The 18,761-nt window shown below is 34.3% G+C and overlaps 2 protein-coding genes across 4 annotated transcripts; one reads left to right on the top strand and one right to left on the bottom strand.

Moving 5' to 3' along the window:
- The first annotated feature begins 1,439 nt into the window (after positions 1 to 1,439).
- On the top strand, positions 1,440 to 13,218 carry LOC126841720 (uncharacterized). Of its 3 annotated transcripts, XM_050578329.1 has the most exons (10): positions 1,440 to 1,671; positions 6,799 to 7,040; positions 7,742 to 8,037; positions 8,293 to 8,505; positions 8,577 to 8,873; positions 9,404 to 9,628; positions 9,692 to 10,024; positions 10,253 to 10,471; positions 12,987 to 13,043; positions 13,115 to 13,218. In XM_050578329.1, exons 2-9 carry the CDS (start codon positions 6,818 to 6,820, stop codon positions 12,993 to 12,995), a joined length of 1,815 nt encoding a protein of 604 aa, XP_050434286.1. In that variant the 5' UTR covers positions 1,440 to 1,671; positions 6,799 to 6,817; the 3' UTR covers positions 12,996 to 13,043; positions 13,115 to 13,218. The 3 variants fall into 3 exon arrangements, with proteins under 3 accessions (XP_050434286.1, XP_050434285.1, XP_050434283.1); XM_050578328.1 differs by lacking the exons at positions 12,987 to 13,043; positions 13,115 to 13,218 and adding an exon at positions 10,977 to 12,352 and having other exon boundaries at positions 1,441 to 1,671; positions 7,748 to 8,037; XM_050578326.1 differs by lacking the exons at positions 12,987 to 13,043; positions 13,115 to 13,218 and adding an exon at positions 10,977 to 12,351 and having other exon boundaries at positions 1,442 to 1,671.
- A 113-nt stretch (positions 13,219 to 13,331) lies between these two features.
- On the bottom strand, positions 13,332 to 18,164 carry LOC126841722 (thymidine phosphorylase-like). Its single transcript, XM_050578330.1, has 8 exons — positions 17,852 to 18,164; positions 17,269 to 17,541; positions 16,614 to 16,772; positions 15,760 to 15,878; positions 15,537 to 15,699; positions 15,250 to 15,471; positions 13,592 to 13,927; positions 13,332 to 13,448 (listed from the first exon to the last, which is right to left on the bottom strand). The coding sequence occupies exons 1-7, from the start codon at positions 17,964 to 17,966 to the stop codon at positions 13,650 to 13,652; spliced, it is 1,329 nt and encodes a 442-aa protein (XP_050434287.1). The 5' UTR covers positions 17,967 to 18,164; the 3' UTR covers positions 13,332 to 13,448; positions 13,592 to 13,649.
- Between the last annotated feature and the right edge of the window lie 597 nt (positions 18,165 to 18,761).

Raw genomic sequence — 18,761 nt, 5'->3', positions numbered from 1 at the left:
ATTGGTCAAAAAATATATAAAATTTACCCATTCCCCTTTAAAATCCAGGAAAACACAAAAAAAAATGTAAATATTTTTAACCTAAAATTTCGGCACTCTTTAACTTGTTTAAAAATAGTAGAATTAGTTCCAAACTTGTATGGAATATTTTTTGGACACAGTGTTATCAATATACTGTAACACATAAAAAAATAAAAAATCCTTTCCTCCAGAATGGTTAACAAATTTGTTTTCGATTTCCTTTTTTTAGGTGTACCCCGTGTAGTTTTGTATAGTAAAGGTCTGAAAATGAGACTATAAGTAGTTGAACCGATTTAATATGATGTATAAAAGAGTGTACTTAAAAAATGCACACCAATTGCATATTTTAGTCTGTGTTGTCTTCACAGCCGGCTGGCCATGGTTGTTTTGGCAATGATCACATTTGTACGCGAAATTGATTTAAATCTTTTATTTATTAAACGAGTCAAGTGCAACTACTTTTTAGAGCTAAAAACTAGTTGCGTTATTAATTTAATTTGAAATAAATTTTTTAAAAATTGTTATTACCATATTATAACAGTATATATATTTATCGTTATATCTGCATTGACCACAAAACTCGTTTACCTTAATTTTTCAGGTCAATTGTATGCAAAAAAAAAAAAAAAAATGTCTATACGCTTCAAAATTGAAAATCGTAATTATATATCTTACATATGATTTTTTAATCAATGTGATTTTTTCCAACTGCACCTATAAGTATTATATTCTACGCCGACTCGTGGGCCACTTTATTTTTTCAACACTTTTTATAATAATAATTGTCAACATTCATTTTCTTCAACATTTTTTTTAAGAAAATCTACTTTTTAATAAAATAGATAAAAAAGATTTTAACCTGAAATTAAAAAACTAATTGTAATATTTTATAAACAAAAGTATACACCGAAACCAAATTGTGACAGTGTTATTTTTTATTTATTTTCCAAACAGAATCGTTCGTTGGTATTGACGTAAAGTGAAAATAATATCAAAAATGTTGCGAAAACAACAAAGGGTTAATGTAATTGTTTGGCAAGTCCATGTATTAAGCTTTATTTGCTTTCGCGCAAGTAGCTCGCCTCTCTCTCTATCTAAAAAAAAAAAAAAAAGGCAAATTGATAGTTAAACAAACTTCAAACTACGCCTACAATTTGTACAATATTATTCTTCGATATACTTGCCCGTGTACAATTAAATGCGCACAATAGCGTGAAGTTAACTGTACGTTTAAAATTTGCTGTTGCACAATCAGAACGACTTTAGCGGCTCCTGCTGGACCTTTGAAAAAAAAAACTCGTTCTCGATTACAATATTAAAAACTGTCAATAATTAAAAAAAAAAAGCCACAAAAGTTTGTTGTTCACCTCACTCACTTGGTGGATCCTTCGCGTGTATATTATACATATTATTATCATACGGACAGTAGCAGCAGCAGCAGCAGCAGCAGGTACGTGCATTGGCGGCCGATCGGATTTGTTCGCAGCGCGTTTGGGTACAAGCTGCGCCACGCGTTTTGCGGGCAATTAAAGTTCACTACGGCAGACGATCAGGACAGTACGCGAGCTCGGTCGTTGGCTAACGCTGGTGCTGCCGTCAAATTCCAAAAAGCTCAACGTCACTTATCGCCGCCGACCCACATCAATGCGGGTGAGTAGTTGACAAAAAAAAAAAAAAAAATGCATTCAAATTTTACCCGTAGAAAATGTAGTATGCGTTTACAATAAAAAAAAAAACAGGTATTATCTTTACGGGTAGGTGTTTTATTTTTTAATCAAATAATCTAATAACACGAAAAATAAAAATATTAACACCAACAATAGTATAATGTATTATGATTTTTTTTTTTTTTGTTCGCGCTATTGTCCAAACCATAAGAGTATTTGTATATACGCTTTAGGCACTATAGGTACTTGGTTATATTTTTATGTGCGTAATTGTCTAGTATATAACACGGTGTCTCTGTCTGTACTATATGCACAATAATAATAATAATATGCGATTAAAAATGCATTTATAAAGGTCAGCGCGAAGGCGCTATATAATTAGATTAGTTAATCTAAACTCGAACGGTTTGTGTTCTCAAGCCGATTGACATCAACTACTACTATTGTCTATTACTATTGTTATTATCATTATACACCTTATAACGCATAATGTTTACCAACGATTGAGTATACCGCAAACGTTGGTGTTGTTATATTGTTTGTGCGTTTTGCTCCAGCGAATGTGTGTTAATAATAGTCGGCAACTTACCTACTTTACCAATTCAATTTTGTGATTACAGTTTTGCAAATATTTTGCGTTTGTGACGAACGCTACGGGAAAATAAAAAAATGAAAATAGGTCGTTTCGTAGACTATCTCTTAAAGTCTTGTCGAGACTACAAAAAAAAAAAAAATAATCTATAAATGAGTAATATAAAATATATATATATATTGAGTACACTACTAAATATAATACTATGGGTATTATGTTTGATCAGTATCGAGATTACCATATTAATCGCACCAAAGATAGTGATAGATAATTATAAAAATAATAATTATTGTAATAACGACTATATTTTTTTTAATCAAACCGGTGTACCTACTGGTTAGTCGGTATAATCCCAGACGGCAAATGATGTAGGTAGTCCACAAGTAGTAACCAAGATAGATTTTTTACATTTTATTATGGACATTTTATTGTCACGCTGTACACGGGGTATGTGTAAAATAATAATTGTCATTAAGCCGAGTGATCGTGGACCACCGTATGCTGCCACCCGCGCTGTGGGACGCGGCGTTTCGCTGTCCCGGCAATATTGATCTCGTTTCTAATATAATATTTTGCCCTTAACAATATAATATAATGCCTGCGATACCGATGGCATAGAGATTAATAAGTAGGTTGAATCAAATGAGATCGAAATCGTGTTCGTACCCGCCTCGTCTACCTTTCTACCTACCACTAAAATATCGGTCCGTAATCCGTTTTAAATTAAATGGTGCGTATTCCTTATACGGCGACGTGCCAATCAAGATTGACCGCTGCACGTTATTCTCTTGAAAACCAATTAGGAACTGGACGGAAACGCGTCATACCGTTTTGCGTTCAATGTCAATAATTACCAGCCGTTATCACATTATATTTTTCAACTATCGGTTTTTTAAATCTTATTCTCCGCTGCATTCCACTGCGGATGACGGATGTACGTATAAAGTACATAAGCATCGTTGTAAACACCGTGTATTTTATTACTGCGCCCGCGCGCGCTTGTGTCACAAAACTCGCTACAATCATTCGATTCTATGAATTTGATCGTTTGCATAGTTTTTCTATGGTGTAGTAATTTGTATACTATTATCGTAGTACACGGCGTATGATAAATTACATACTATTGTACCTAATATGCCGTAACGGTTTTTGTACATCGCTGTTGTTAAAATGTTTTTTTTTTTTTTTCTATCGACCATCCGCATAATATTATCATACAGCGAGCACTCTCGATTTTTTTTTCTCGTCTATTCGCCAACAGAATAATAAATTATAACGGTAATAACGATAACGGCGACCGAGCCGTATAATAATAATAATAATAATAATAACAATAGAATACCGTATCCGCTGCCTTTAGTGTGCGATATGATCTACGCCAATAGAGATGGGGGCAAGGGCGAAGGAAATCGTAAAACAATAGGTAAACACACGCGAGGATTTGTTGTAATAGGTACCTGTACTGTGTGTTATTATCGTTTTGTGATAATGCAAAAAGTTGGATTTGTCATCGCTCGCGTACAACCTAACCTTAACCCGCGAGTATGAAATACATTTGCAATGAACACGAAGTGACTCCACGAACCGATGAGTGATACAGAAGGTGTACTGTAATCGTGCTGGCCAAGGCGATTTTCTTACATGTACCCCAATTTGTATCCCCTTCGGGTCGCCGTAGAGAGCTGACCGCGTTTTTTTACAAGGCAGATAATCGTCATCCATGCGGCGTTAAGCGTTCGGGCTCAAGGCTGACCCCGGAAGATTTGGCGAGGGTAGGGGCTGAACTGCGAGAAGGGGTGGTTGGCGAAAAACGGCGTACCCTGGCACGGCGAGAAACGATCGCGACTGTGACCCAGTTGCCTTGAACGTCACCGTTTTGCAAAAAAAAAAAATGAACCCTCTGCTGCCGCGTACCCCTCCGGCCTCGTGCCACTGTCAGTGTAGAGATTATGTGGGTCACGCAGTTTCACGGTGTGTATATACCGTGTGCGCTCCATACAGACTAAGCCGGAACGTCCCAGGGGGTTTGCCGCACGTCGCCGGTGCCCTCGTTTGGTTTGACTTGTTTGCATTTGTACGTATACACAAATCGAGTAAATGTATATTGTAATATTACGCACGTACACCGTTTGATATTTGCACCTCGGGTTTTGCATTTTTTAAATTATCGAAATTTTTGTTTTCTTTCAAATGCACATCTTACTAAAAAAAAAAAATCGGGAAACAATAAAAAAAAAACTAGTAAGTCAAAATATTCGACCCTGCGTATTCCCTTACACCGATGACTTTGCATTAAACATACACCATAAAGTATATTTTCACCAAAATGTGTCTAACTGTACAATCTGTAAAGCGTAGAATTTTTTTTATGTTGTGCAAAAGCACTTTTTTTTTTAGCATGCTAAAAAGTAAGTTGTATCTATACAAAAGGTGTACGTGATTTAGCATAAAAGACCAAATTTATGGAACTTAGGTAGTGGCAGATTTAAAGGAAGAGAAGGTGACTGTTTAAACGGCTAAACTACTATACAATAAAGCTACAGTTAAATAAAAAAATATTACTGAAAACTATTTTAAAACTAATTTTTTTTTATTATAAAAAGAGTGTATTAAATTTAATCTTAATTTAATCTCCAATGAAAACTATTAAACTATTAAAATATTTTCTTTTTCAAGAAATACCACACATGTTAAAACTAGTATAGTACATAATTATTGTACACAGAAGTTATTAAAAAAAGTTTATACTTCTAAGTTCTTATAACAGATCAATTTGTGTAGGAAAAACTTATCGGTTAAATCAGAGTCGCTTTGTAGTCTGTACTATACTCTTTGGTTTCACTTGCCAATTGGGGGACTAATATAAAACATAAAATTGCACTTGTGATGAAATAAAAATTAATGTAAGACATATTCTTAATTCTATTCAAATAGACGACGGTTGATCTTATATAATATTAATTGGCGCTTAATAATAGGCATAATAAATAATAAATATTGATTTTAAAAAAAAAAAAAATCTTTTCTATCTCTAACGTGATGTATAATTTGGTTTTGTGATGTTTTTAAACGCTTAACCCATAAAAAAATATAATTGTTGTTTATTTTCGGTGGGGTCGAATCTAGGAAATACTAATTACATTTCAAAACATAATTATACGTGGTGAATTGCTGTTTTTTTTTTTTTACTGCATTGCTGTCGTTAGACAATCGAAATTAAGCGCCGTTCGTTAGATCATGTAATAAAGTACATAGATCAGTTGATTAAAGCGTGTAATCTCATTTTTGCTTACGTTTTTGACATATTTTCATACATTACTGTGTACAGGTAGCTTTGTCCGGTTCAAAGCTGTAGCCTATGCGATCATTCATTATTTTTGTGTCTATTATAATTCAGTTTATTTAATCCCATTTTATTTGGTTCCATAAAACAGAAAAATAAAATTGGGTTTTATTACTTAATGATAATATTTGTAAGGTCTGTCAAGTTTACTCCACACCAGAGAGAAAACATTTATAAATAAATTCATAAAAAATACAGTGTAAATGTTGAAATGTCATTGAGTGAGAATTATACTTTTATGAAAGCCATCCTATAGATGTACTGCCATAATATTGACATGATGTTTTCTTATTTTTTCGAGTTCAGCTTTAAGTGGACAATATTATTTACAATACGGGTTACACATTGTAAGAATACACCACACAATACTGAACCATTTCCTACTTAACATACGATTAGTGATGAATAAAGTAATAAACAAGGATGTTTTGAACACGTACTGTGTAGACAAACACACTAGAAAAAGAAACACGTTTAATATAAAATATTATTTTTTTATCGCGTTCAAAATACTATATATTATATGTAATTTAGGTTAATTATTATTATAAATTGAATTCGGGTTTTTTCAATCCGGTTTAACAATTAGGAGAAATGTTTTTTTTTATCATTACACGTTATGTGTTTAATTGATGTATAGTATTTTTTCTACCGTATTGTTATTAATTAATAACGTTGTTTCAGTTTTATCAGTAATTGACTAAATTAATTATGTGTATTTGTTTACAGTGTTTGTTTGAATATTATATAAAATATTATATTATATTATATGTATATTTTTTACTTAAACTACGTACGATGTATTCACTCATTTGTTTCGTTTAGGTATTTGTTTATTTATAATTATTGTTTGGTTTTTTCAGCCATATGCCTTTGGCCTTTGAGTAAAACAACGATATAACGATCATCTATTAAATAATAGATGTTTTATTTGCTAAAATATTCGTGTTTTAATTTATTTAATTTTTCATAACCCTCTCACCCTCTTTAAAAAAAAAAATCTTAACTTGTTAGGCGAAATATACAAGATTATAGCCAAACCGGCTATAACAGGAACAATGCTATTGAAATTATAGATACCAAAAATATGTTCTTAGGCAACAGTTTTGGAACACCAATACCAATACGAAAATGAATTACATTCATTAAAAACTGTAAAACTATTATGATTTTAGGAGACCCAATTAAATACACATGTACTATCAATTACGGCGTGGCAGTAGACCAGAAGCGTACCCTATAAGAATATCTTTCAAAAGACATTCAACAACATGGAGGCTGATTTGTGCTGCTATTCTGAAAACAATACACACCATCATCAGCATACCAGTGATAGCCGTATTGTCTTTTGTCGTGATAATCACTCTTTTCTTCAAATGGATCGTTTCTTTGGCTCACCGATACGCTTGCTTAGGAGGTAATCTACACGAAGAGTATACGCAAGAAATAAGACATTTATATTTTTTGCGCATTCCAAAATGTATTTAATTATTTTTATGTTATTTATTTCACTGAAATATTTACAAAGTCTAATTTAATAGTAAAAGCCCAATCCACAAAAATGATTTACTTAGAGCGAATACGTACTTCGACAACTAAGTTGCCATCATCAGTAAAAATGTAATATGAAACACGCATTTGCTCTAAGTTAATCATTTTTGTGGATTGGGTTTGTAATGACAAATTATAATAATTCCACAAAGTTACTCTAGTTTTTATTTATACATAGTTTTAGGTTATATCTATATTTACAAATAAGCTCTGCCAACGTTTCGAATAAGCCTTTTATGTTCCATCTTCAGGGATGTGTTGTGTGCTGGTTACGTGTTGCTCCACCTTTTCTACTTCGATTGCTAGGCGTACAACGAGGTTATAGTAAAGAAATTAATATGTAAATCCATAACCACACAAATAATACACTCTGTCGATTGTCGTTAGTGCTGAAGATGACAACATTATGCATAGAGTGTATTATTTTTTATTGTTAAGGGTTTAAATATTTATTTATTCACTATATCATATATATAACCATGAGTTGCTTAAAGTCTCAGTCTGTTGCCGAAAAACGCGTGTACGCTCAAGTTTATACTGAAATTATATATACACAATTGTTCAAAGTTTTAGGAAATCTTACGAGTATGTCGAGCAACGAGATACGGTGGTTGGGAGAGTCGTGGGCTCGGTCTACCGTGTTGTCTGTGTTCATTCTCGACTCTGAGATCGAGCTACGGTACTTAAAAGAGCTGGTAATCAAAAAAGCATTACCACAATGCACACGACTGACCGAACGGCCTGTGGTGTTGACAAACGTATTCGGTAACTCATATTGTTGGATGTCCGAGAGAAATTCGTTTGACATCAATGAACACGTCTACAAATCATGTGATTACCCAATGGACAAGAAACAAATCCAAGTAAGTGTAAAATCACATCAGTCTTGAAGGTTCCTTTTATATCCTTTGAATTTTGATTCTCTTCCCGTCTACTCCAATAATTGTTTCCTTTCCTGTTGTACTCCTTTCCTTTTGTTTTGACTCTTCTCCCGTCTTCATGCACTTTGATCTCTCGCTCGTCGCCTTCTTTACTATTTGCCATTTTCCGGCTATCGTTCTCTCCATTTTATTGGACAAATCTCTTTAACAAACGGTTTGATTGTGTTTTTTTCTTAGGGGTACATTGGAAAACTGGTTTCCAGGGGTTTGTCGATTGATAAACCCCCGTGGGAATTGCACTTGCTGTCACGAAACGATTTGTCGATGCCCGGGAAACGAGACTCTGTAGTAGTATTTGTCGCACACCGTTGTTTAGCCGATTGGATGTCATTGGCAAAACTATTATGTACATGTTTGTCGGACACGAAAACGTACTACCATGTATCCGAAGTGAGTTGTCGAGACATGTTGAAATATTTGTGATGTGTTCGATAATATATTGAACGTAATGTTTGTTTCAGAATCCTCCGGAAGTGCTATATTGGGCGAACATGGTAGAGACAATATTTACCGGTTCGTTAGAGCTTTTATGGAAGATAATCAACCCTGTTAACAAAAACAATCACGCAACCCCCCCGGATGCCTTGTCTTTCAATTATAACGTTAGTTGGTGTTGTTTCGAAGGCGCTCTGTCTAAACTAAACCGAATTAATCAAGTAACTAAAACACCACATGGCTTTGTGGTTTTGTCTGCAGTCGCTGGATCGTTGCACGTAATGATGAAACTCAACGGAATAGTGCATTTGAACAACATGAACGTAAGACGACTGAAATGTACACTTGTATTAATATTGTAATAGCCATAGCCCGTGTATTTATGCAAGAGAATGGAGTGAATTGAAGAAAATGTGACCGTTGTGTTATATCGTATAAAACGATATAACACAGGTAAAATATATTATTATTGGTAGAGCCGTAGAGGAATTTAAGAGGTGGAGGTAGACCGAGAGAAAGAATTGGTCGAATGTTGAATAAATAAAGACATAGAAGTGTTTGGTGTAGGCGGAGGATATTGGTTGCCGATTCTATTTGTGTGGGATTAAGAGTGTAACAGCGAAGAAAAGAAAAAATAGGGACGGTGTGTATTTCAAATTATGCTTACATCGATTGCATTGATACATAATAGATTCGTTTATGGCGCGTTGCGAAATTATCGAACACATCAGCTAGGTACATTTTTGAACCGACTTAAAACAGATTTTTGTATTTATTAATCGATATCGGTAAATTGTAATTTTTGGTGTACTATTGTTTACCCGAACGTTGCATACTATACATACGTTTTTAGATCGTGTACCCGACTCAAATAGGAAATACTGATTACTCGTCGCCAGTGTTGGTTGTGTTACCAACGGGCGTGGAGGGCGCGATCCCAAGACTGTGGTTTACCAAGAAAGCGATGGAAAACATGTACCGATCCGACCAGGCTCTACAACAAGCAATAGTTTCTCTTTTGATGCCCCTAAACGCGTCGGGGGCCAGAACGCTGTTGTCCGAACTCACGGATAATACGGTACAGCCGTGGTTTACAGGGAGGCGATACGATTGTGATATGTATTTTTTTAACTGTGTCTAGGCCAGCTTACAATTTAGCTGGGTGTCGGGTCCCAGGTCGAGGATCGTGATCAAAGGATCTCCGCTGAAAACCGTCTATTCCATTTTGCCGCCTCAAAAGAACACCGGCGTGTCAATCTCGGTGTTCACGTACAACAACGATGTATACGTCACCGTCACGGCGGACGACTCGTTTGGGGAAAAGTTTGGCGACACTCTGCTGCACAACCTGAAACAACAGATTAACCAAATGTACGATTTGTTGAGATACAGGAGGGTGCCCAAAGACAAAAAGTCCACCGCGTCCCTGTTGCCGAATCACTTGAAAGACTTGTCGGCGATAAACGTCAAAGAAGTAAGTGACATCTACAAACTGGTCGTCTCGAAAATGGGCGCGAGAGGAGTGTCTCGGTAGTGTTTGATCGTCTATTTTTCGGCTTAATGGTTTCACGCACTACGTCATGCCAACTTTGGTATAGTAGACACCGTCTGTCGTGGCCAGTGTCAGTTTATTAGTGACTGTGGCGAGAGGGTCAGGAAGGATTTGGCCTGTAGCTAACGCGAATTTTCGGGTGTTCCGCAGCTGATGGTGAAGATGAAAGACATCCAAATGAAACTCCAGACGGCCAAGGAGTTGGGAGTTTTCAGCGACGAGGCGATTGGGTACGCGAATCAGCTCAAATACGAATACTCGACTCTACTCCGCGAATTGCGGAAAAGGAAAAAGACCAGACAGAGAAAAAGCGTTTGGCAAATGTGTCACTTCGACGGATGCTGTGCCGGAGCTCGTCTGAAATCTAAGGTTTGTAAAATAATAATATAGACAGGCAACGACGCGACGGTTCAATCATAGCCGTAGGTGATGTGTGCACAGACGGGACGCCACCTGTGTAAATCGTCCACCGCCGTTAGAATAAATTGTTACCATCATTTTCGGATCAATCCATGTTGTGTCATTAGTAAGCTCGGCCATTAGGACCCACCGCAGGGTCCATTTTCAGACTGAAACGTCAGCTTGTACAGTACACGCTAACACGTCAGTTAACCATAATGGCAATATGGATTGATTCCGAAAATGATCAAACTAATAGTTCAGTCCGTAAAAGTTTTAACGCACTCGTATCGTTAGAGTAAGTTGGAGTCGGGCGAAATGGCCTGTGATTGATCCGTTGTTATCTCTGCTCATAACGCGCAACAATTCTTCACGTTAGCATTATTTTAATACGTTGAAAAACTTACGGAACACACTCAACGATTTACTGCGAATCGTCGTTATCCATTTTTTATAAGTGTGTGTTCGTCTGTAGTTTGGATTTCAGAAGGAAGAAACCGAGCCGCTGCCGCCTTTGGTGAAAGTTCCAAAAACGAAAAACACACTCATCTCACAATCAACACAGGATTATCGACCTAGAATGCATATTTGCAGGTCTAATGTATACAGAAAAGATAGTTTTCTGGGATTGTCGAAATTACCAAAAGAACAACTACTCACCCAGATTTAAAAAAATGTTTTTCAAAAGGGTTCCTAAGCTAGTTTGGCTTTTTAGTTTTCGTGTTTCCCTAGGAGTCTTATATATTTTACAATTTGCGTGGTAAAAACAACCTTCGTTAAGAGTTGGGCGTCTACAATATTTGCCTAATATGATCATTTATTCACAAAATATAAAGTCTGCGAGTATCTACACCGTAATCCGTAAAACTCATAACACATTTTAGTTTTTTAAGTATAATTATTTTAGTTGAAAATAAAAAAATTGTGTATCTATTTTTTCCTGATATTCGAATAGTATTTTTTTTAATTCTCGCTGTGATTATAGATTTTTTTTTAGATACTTCTTATAAGTATTTCGATGACTTCCATTAGTTACATAATATAGGACGTAGGTGGTTTGGACCAATTAAATCCGCGAGTGCTCAGATGTTAAATGGGTATTGTTAAATTTTATTTCGATTTTACTTTATCTGATGTCTGTCTAGAAACAATAGAACTGAATTAAATTTTAAGCAAATCATTTTTTGCAGGGTAATTCAGTTGTTAATTAATTTATATTTAACGTACCTGTGTTATAAAAATGTAATGTTTCCGTTAAGGATTCGCAATTCGCACAACAGTTGTTATAATATTATAAATATTATAATATAGTTGTAATTTTGGTATACAATTTTTTAATTACATAAATGCACTTTAAATTATGTCGTTATTTAACTATAAATTTAACCACGAAACATGTATTGTTAGATAATAATTATTATTATATGTAATGTATTCACTTTTTACTATTTCTTTATAATGTTTCTTGTTGAATTGTATTATTAATTACTATACACACCTATTAAGCTCAAAACAAATATTTAGATCTTCATCGTTATTCATTTGTTTGTTGAATAAACTTTTTTTAATTTAACGGTACTTTGGGAACAACATTCTGTATAGAACGCTTATCTATCTATTCATATAAATGTTGGTAATTATATGCTAACGAAATAATCTTCGAGTGCATGACATTATAAAAGCTGTTCCATAGGGTAGTATAGAATTATTATTGTGATATTAAGTTATTGGAAGTATACATTTTCTAGGGTATTTTAATATTATAAATAAAGCAATACGTTCGTTATGATAAATGTGATTTTAATGATTATCAGATTAATTATATTGTGTTAATAGGTTATATTATAACCGATTTTGTTCTTCGTTGAAAATAAAATAAATTACAAAAAAAAAACATTCACTTGGGCGTTTTTATTATCTCTTGAAATTAAATCAGCACCTATATTATAGTATATAAGTTATCAAACACGAGTATTAATTATTATTATTATCAGGTATGTAACAATTAAAGTGTTCAACATTTTATAACATGCATTTACGCATTAGACTATATGGTAAAGCAATGCACAAGATAAAAATTAATCCATAGATTAAATGGAATCAGAAAGTGTATCATAAATATAAGCCAGCTTATTAAACTACAAAAATCAAAATACATTAATACAAATATTTTAACTATATTTAATATGACTGGAAATTATGCCTTATTCAATGGTCCTTTCTGTTATGGGACTTTTCAAATTTATCTAAGAAATATTAATAAATGTTTATTTACACTGTAACACTCTATAATAATAATTTTTTTCTATTTCGCCCTTGAAAAAGATAAATTATTTTCTTGAGGTGGTACATAGTCATAACCACCATGCAAAAAATAAGCGGTCAATAATGCTCATTACCGTGCTTTAAAGAGTTAATAGTTCTAGAAATCATAAAATATGATTGTACATTTTATATTATGTGTTCATTATTATTTTCTTTTTAGGACGACTAGTTCGAGTAACCTATATACGCCAATGTAACTTTGGACAGCGGTAAAACGGTATTAGTATATTACATATATTTTACTACATACAATATGAATGGTACACGAAGTAGATTAATCTTTAATAGGTCAGTAAACGATTAATGTGTGTACAACTGCCATTGTATCAAGCAAAATGATACGCCGGGTTTTAATCAGCTTGAGCAACGATTTGAATAATGCCGAATGGTAGGTATTACTCTTTTATTGTATTTGTATTCATAATAATATTATAACATATTCGTTATTCTGTCAGCAACTCGTGACTAGGTATATTATGTTATTTTTCAGAAACGGGAAGCAATGCATATTATACAATATATATTATTATCGTGTTAAATACAATTTTGTTCAAGTATAATTGTTTACAATTTGTTATCCCTTTCAGCCAAGGTGTCCCGTATATTATAGAGGACTACTAGACTAAAAAAAAAAAAAAAAAAAAATGTATGATCATTATTGTTACATTTTAAATTAAATTAAGGACTGAAGAGTGAAGAGTATACGTGATATCAGGGACGGAGCCATGTTATTGTAAACGTAAAAATGAAAACATAACAATATACCTGTTGTGAAATAGACACAATATTTTATTAGAATGGCAATCTTTTTAGATAAGTGTAATCAACCAATACAGTCGAGTATAATGTCTGTTGCTTCTGAATTGGCCGTAACCGATATTTCTATTGAGTTTTGTAACAGTGCGATAATGTGTTGGTCCAGTGTGGTTTTATTGTGATGTAAGTTAAGCAAAGGCGTGCCACTTTTGATGTAAGCCCCTTCTTCGACGAGTACATGAACACCGACACTGGGATCAATCTGTTGGTCGCAAACTAGTCTCCCAGCGCCTAAACTATTGCAAGCCTCTGCGATGGTCTTACCGTAAATTGCTTTCACGTAACCTTTTCAAAAACAAATACAACCGAGTATTATAACATGCCAGCATTTCCAGTATTACTAAAATAATAATAATAACAAATAATTGATGACATATTTCACAAGCGTCATAAGTGCATTTCAAAAAGAAACGACGTTGGTTTAAAATCTGTTGTTCATTTATTTAATCAAACCGACCCGACTCGTTGCAGCACACAAACTTGAATCTTAACGTTTCAAGACTGATACACAATACGAAGAAGGATATTAGATATTGCCATCATCTATTGCCGCGTAGGTCTTAATTTTGTGCACAGATATGCTGTCGACGGCGTTATTAGAAGCTAGCAGGGCTGGTGGTAATAATAATAATAGTAATCTTTTATTATGAAATACATATTTTAAATTTTCAAATATAATAATATTGTGACAGTCAACTAATAGGTCGTTATAAAAAATGTCTATACTTTGTAAAGAATCTAATCGGTGTACCAAAAAGTCGATAATATTCTAGAAAAATCTTGTGGGCTACATAATCTGTTCATTGTTTAATAATAAAATATCAAAAAAATATATTACTCAAGTATTTAATAGTACTATTTTCTGATTAATAAATATTCCTTTGACGAAACATTATTTTAACAAGGAGCTAATAATTTAATATCTACCTCAAATAGCTATAAATTGAATTGATATGATAATAAATGGTCAAGGGACGTTAGGATAGCCAGTACGCTTACATCATATTATATTGCGGGTACAAGTTTGATGTATAAACCCAAAATTTCAAAATTTACTCAAACCAATATAGAAATTGTATAAGAAATTAAAAAATCACAAATATTCCTTTTTATCCTATTATAAGTTCAAAGTGAAATCTGGACAATAACAATGGAAGAACGAAGAAGACTCGAGGCGTTTGAAATGTGGTGTTATAAAAGAATGTTAAGAATGATAAGTTGGATGGACAGAATGTCAGAAGGAAAATTACTATGGAAAAATATAGTCAGAACACGAAACGAATGGATAGGCCATATAATGCGACACGGAGGATTGTTTAAACTGATTATAGAAGGAAAGGACCACAGGGGAAGACCAAGATTAGAATTCATTCAACAAATAATAAAGGACCAACGATGTGTGACTCATGTGTAGAAATGAAAAGGAAAGCAGATAAGATAGAAGAATGGAAGATGGCTGCAAACCAATCTGCGGATTGAAACGCAGAGGATGCATTTCCTATGCACTTCAATCGTTGACATTTAGACTCGGACTCTGCTGAATGTGTTGTGCAATAACCATTGATTTTACACGGTACAAGACAATAATATAAACTGTCCAAAATTACCCGAAGTGGTGGATTTGAATTGTTTTATATATTTGGCCATGGGCAAAACGGACTTCGGGTCACCATAGCACAGTTCTTCGGCTACGCTTTCGAGGATTCCTTGTCTTACCAACATATTTTTGAACGTTTGTAACGCCGATCCGTCGACCAAAGACTTGGCGATCACCTCGCGGCCTTTTTGTACAGATTCCACTTTTTTGGTCATCTCCAGCAAATGACCCCCTGAAAATTATTCACACCGTACAATTACAAAATGCACGAGACTCGGATGTCCACTTATGGAATACCGATATTTTCAACGATAGTTCGAAGATCCGACGGTCCTTTTCCTTGTAAGCATTCGATCGATTCTATAATCTCCAACGAGTTGCCTACATAATTGCCAACCGGAGCCGACATTCTAGTCAACAACACTCTGCAATAAATTCCCATCATTTTTGCAACATTCGCCTAGAAGCGAAAGTATTCTACATTGGGGGTACTATGTCGATGTCCACGACTGTTACTTACAAACTGTTCTCCAAAATGCCTCGCTCGTTCGGCGCAAGTGAAAAACGACGCGGACCCGACTTTCAGATCCAGTACTAAATATTTGATACCGGCGGCAGCTTTTTTCGAGATAATAGAAGCTGTATGGATAATATAATTACACGACATTAGTGCAACGGACGTTGATTTACATATTGCTTACACAAATATCGTTCGATTTTATAACGGGGTGTTTTTGCTCTGAAACCGCCATGAACCGAGCAAAACGTATTCTGCGTATTCTATGTTTAAATTTTAAAAATATACTTGAAACCGGTCGAGAATGATGTTAGTCCGAAAAATAAATTAACTACCAAAAAATATTCCTAATTACTGAACTAATTTGAAAAAAAATTGTCTATACTGAACTCCTTAATAAATAGGGGAGGGGGTGTATAACGTCGCCTAAAGAGCACCGACCCCCCTTTTGGTTTATTAGTTCTCTCCCATATTTGTTATACGTTAAGCGGTAAGAATCAAAAGGGTAAAATTATACGAGAATTCTTATCTTTTCAACTGTCACTTTTTCTTTCAGTTTATACAATTTAGGTTTTACTCAAGAGTTTAAAGTCTGTATTTATATTTGTTTTTATGTACACATTTTTTTTTTTTTTTTTTGGGAAGTAGGCAATACAACAAAGTAGTTTGTCCGATTACTATATTAAGTCTGAACAAAAATAATTCACTTATTTCTAATAATGATAGAATATCATTTTAGGTTTTAAACATAAATACTACATTACTCGTGTCTCAATGTTTTTTTTCCTGACAAAATTGTCAAATTTGATGACATTTGCACTTAATAAATAGGTAAATAATATAAATTCTATTCTTACATATAATTAATTGGTCGCTATCTACCGTGGCGGTTACATCTCTGGCTTGATAGAGAACTGAATCTGCCGGCGCCACATCGTTCGAACCAACGATGAAGCATCCAAAATCATTTCCCATGTCCAATAATTGTTTTGTATCGTAGTTAAATGCGGAATATCCTAAAGAAGTCGTAGATTTTTTTGAATAAAACATTTTGGTTTTTTGCTAATTGCGCCTTTCTCATAGAACCTAATGCTCCAACTTTAACACTATCCCTCTGGCTCTTGAGCATAGGCGCAAATCGGATCGTGGATACGTTTTTTAGCATAACAAGTAGTCCGCACGACCACTAAGGTATAAAACTTTTTAACATAATTATTATTACACAGTGCAATACATTTAAAGACACTTGCTTATAGTTTAACATTTATTTCCATTGCCAAAAAATAGTAAGTACAACACAACTCTATACGACTGAACGAAATCGGTTAAAATATATTATGATAATAATAAACTAGGTTACGCGACAAACAGATTTCGCGAAAAGTGACACACTATCTAATCAACCGTTTGACACACGTTTGATTTATCATTACTCGATCGACCCCCCCCCCCAGGGGGCTCCTGACCAGGCTGGGTCCCGAGACAGCTTACTAATCACACACACTTATGTACCTGGAATACTTTCGAGTTTATCCAACGTGCCGCCGGTGAAATCGAGACATCTCCCCGACACCATGGGTATGACGAAATCCGAACAACTGGCTTTCAATGCGGGCACCAGTGGTATAGATACTTTATCGCCGACCCCGCCGGTGCTGTGTTTGTCCACGACGGTTTTTGAGGGTCCAAAATCCAAAACGTCGCCGGACTCGACAACGGCCTTTGTGATGTTCATGACCTCGGCGTTGCTCATGCCGTTCAAGTAAAAAGCCATTAAAATCGCTCCTACAATTCGTCGTTAAGACAAAAACATCGGTAAAATAAAGTCTAGTAGGAGTACGAGTAAAACAATTAAAAAAAAACAAATAAAATAAAATACAATGACGCAGAAAAATGCGTCACACTTTCGTTTTGACCGCCCAAAGTAGTATGGAAAAATGTTTCGTTTAATTTTGCTATTTTACGCCACATAGGTTAATTTGGAATACGTAAAAAATCACCTAATAAGTGCACGTTTAACAAGAAAACACACTTTTAATGTATAGACATTATTTTCAAAATGAAAACTTTCGCCTCGACGCTAAAAAACACTTACCTATTTGACATTGGTCGATATTTTTATTCGTTACGCACTTCACGAAATATTTCATTTCTTCTTCGGTGAGCTCTTGTTTCAGAGACTTCTTTCTGATGATGGATAAGATATTCATTTTTATATACTGCAATGTACACAAACACGAAACACGGTACAATATCGAAGCAGGTTCGCTATTGCTATTGGCTACAGTTGGAGGAAAACTGCGTGGTTGTCTCGGCAAACCGATTTTATAGTCGATTATCTTTTAATTGGTAATGTATGAAAAACTATATATATATATAAATATACATTCGTGTGTATGTTTGTAGGTGCTATCATCATTTCACACTAAAATGTATATACGTTGTATTCATAATGAATAAATTGTTGGTAACTGTGATATTGTATACCTACTCTATTAATACCGAGTATGTAAAATTATTAGATAAAAATCGACTGGGATTATTTGTTGTTTTAGTTTATATGCAATAAATAGAAAAGAACAAAGGTCGCGTCTGATAATAAAGTAAACATATTTATCATGTCTACACAGTCACATAATAATATAATATAATATCTATCTATTATGTGTATATTAATACCTACTCGAATATATTATGCGTGCCTAAATCCGGTCATTCACGATCAATCTTGAACGGCATTCGTTATAGATTGATAGTCGGATTAACGATTTGCATACACGGTCAATCAAGAATAGTTTTAATTAACATTTAATGTGCCTTTGTACTTTAAATGTTGTAGTTCAACTTGCAAGATTTATATTAAAAAAAAAAAAAAACATTTTATCAATGTATACTCTAATCCGGTGCCGTAATTATGTATCTTCGCAGGACCATATGTGACATTTTTAATTGAAGATGATTAAGCCAAAAGTACAAAAAGCCATGATACTTGTATGAGGCAATAC

Source organism: Adelges cooleyi, unplaced genomic scaffold, assembly GCF_023614345.1.
Source record: "Adelges cooleyi isolate 19-005CV unplaced genomic scaffold, UGA_ACOO_1.1 ACOO_flye_CR_arks_rails_tigmint_CR_PRNA_41, whole genome shotgun sequence".
NCBI classification, from domain to species: Eukaryota; Metazoa; Arthropoda; class Insecta; order Hemiptera; family Adelgidae; genus Adelges; species Adelges cooleyi.
Note: the sequence above shows the minus strand (reverse complement) of the source record. Positions and strands in the feature narration are given on the sequence as shown.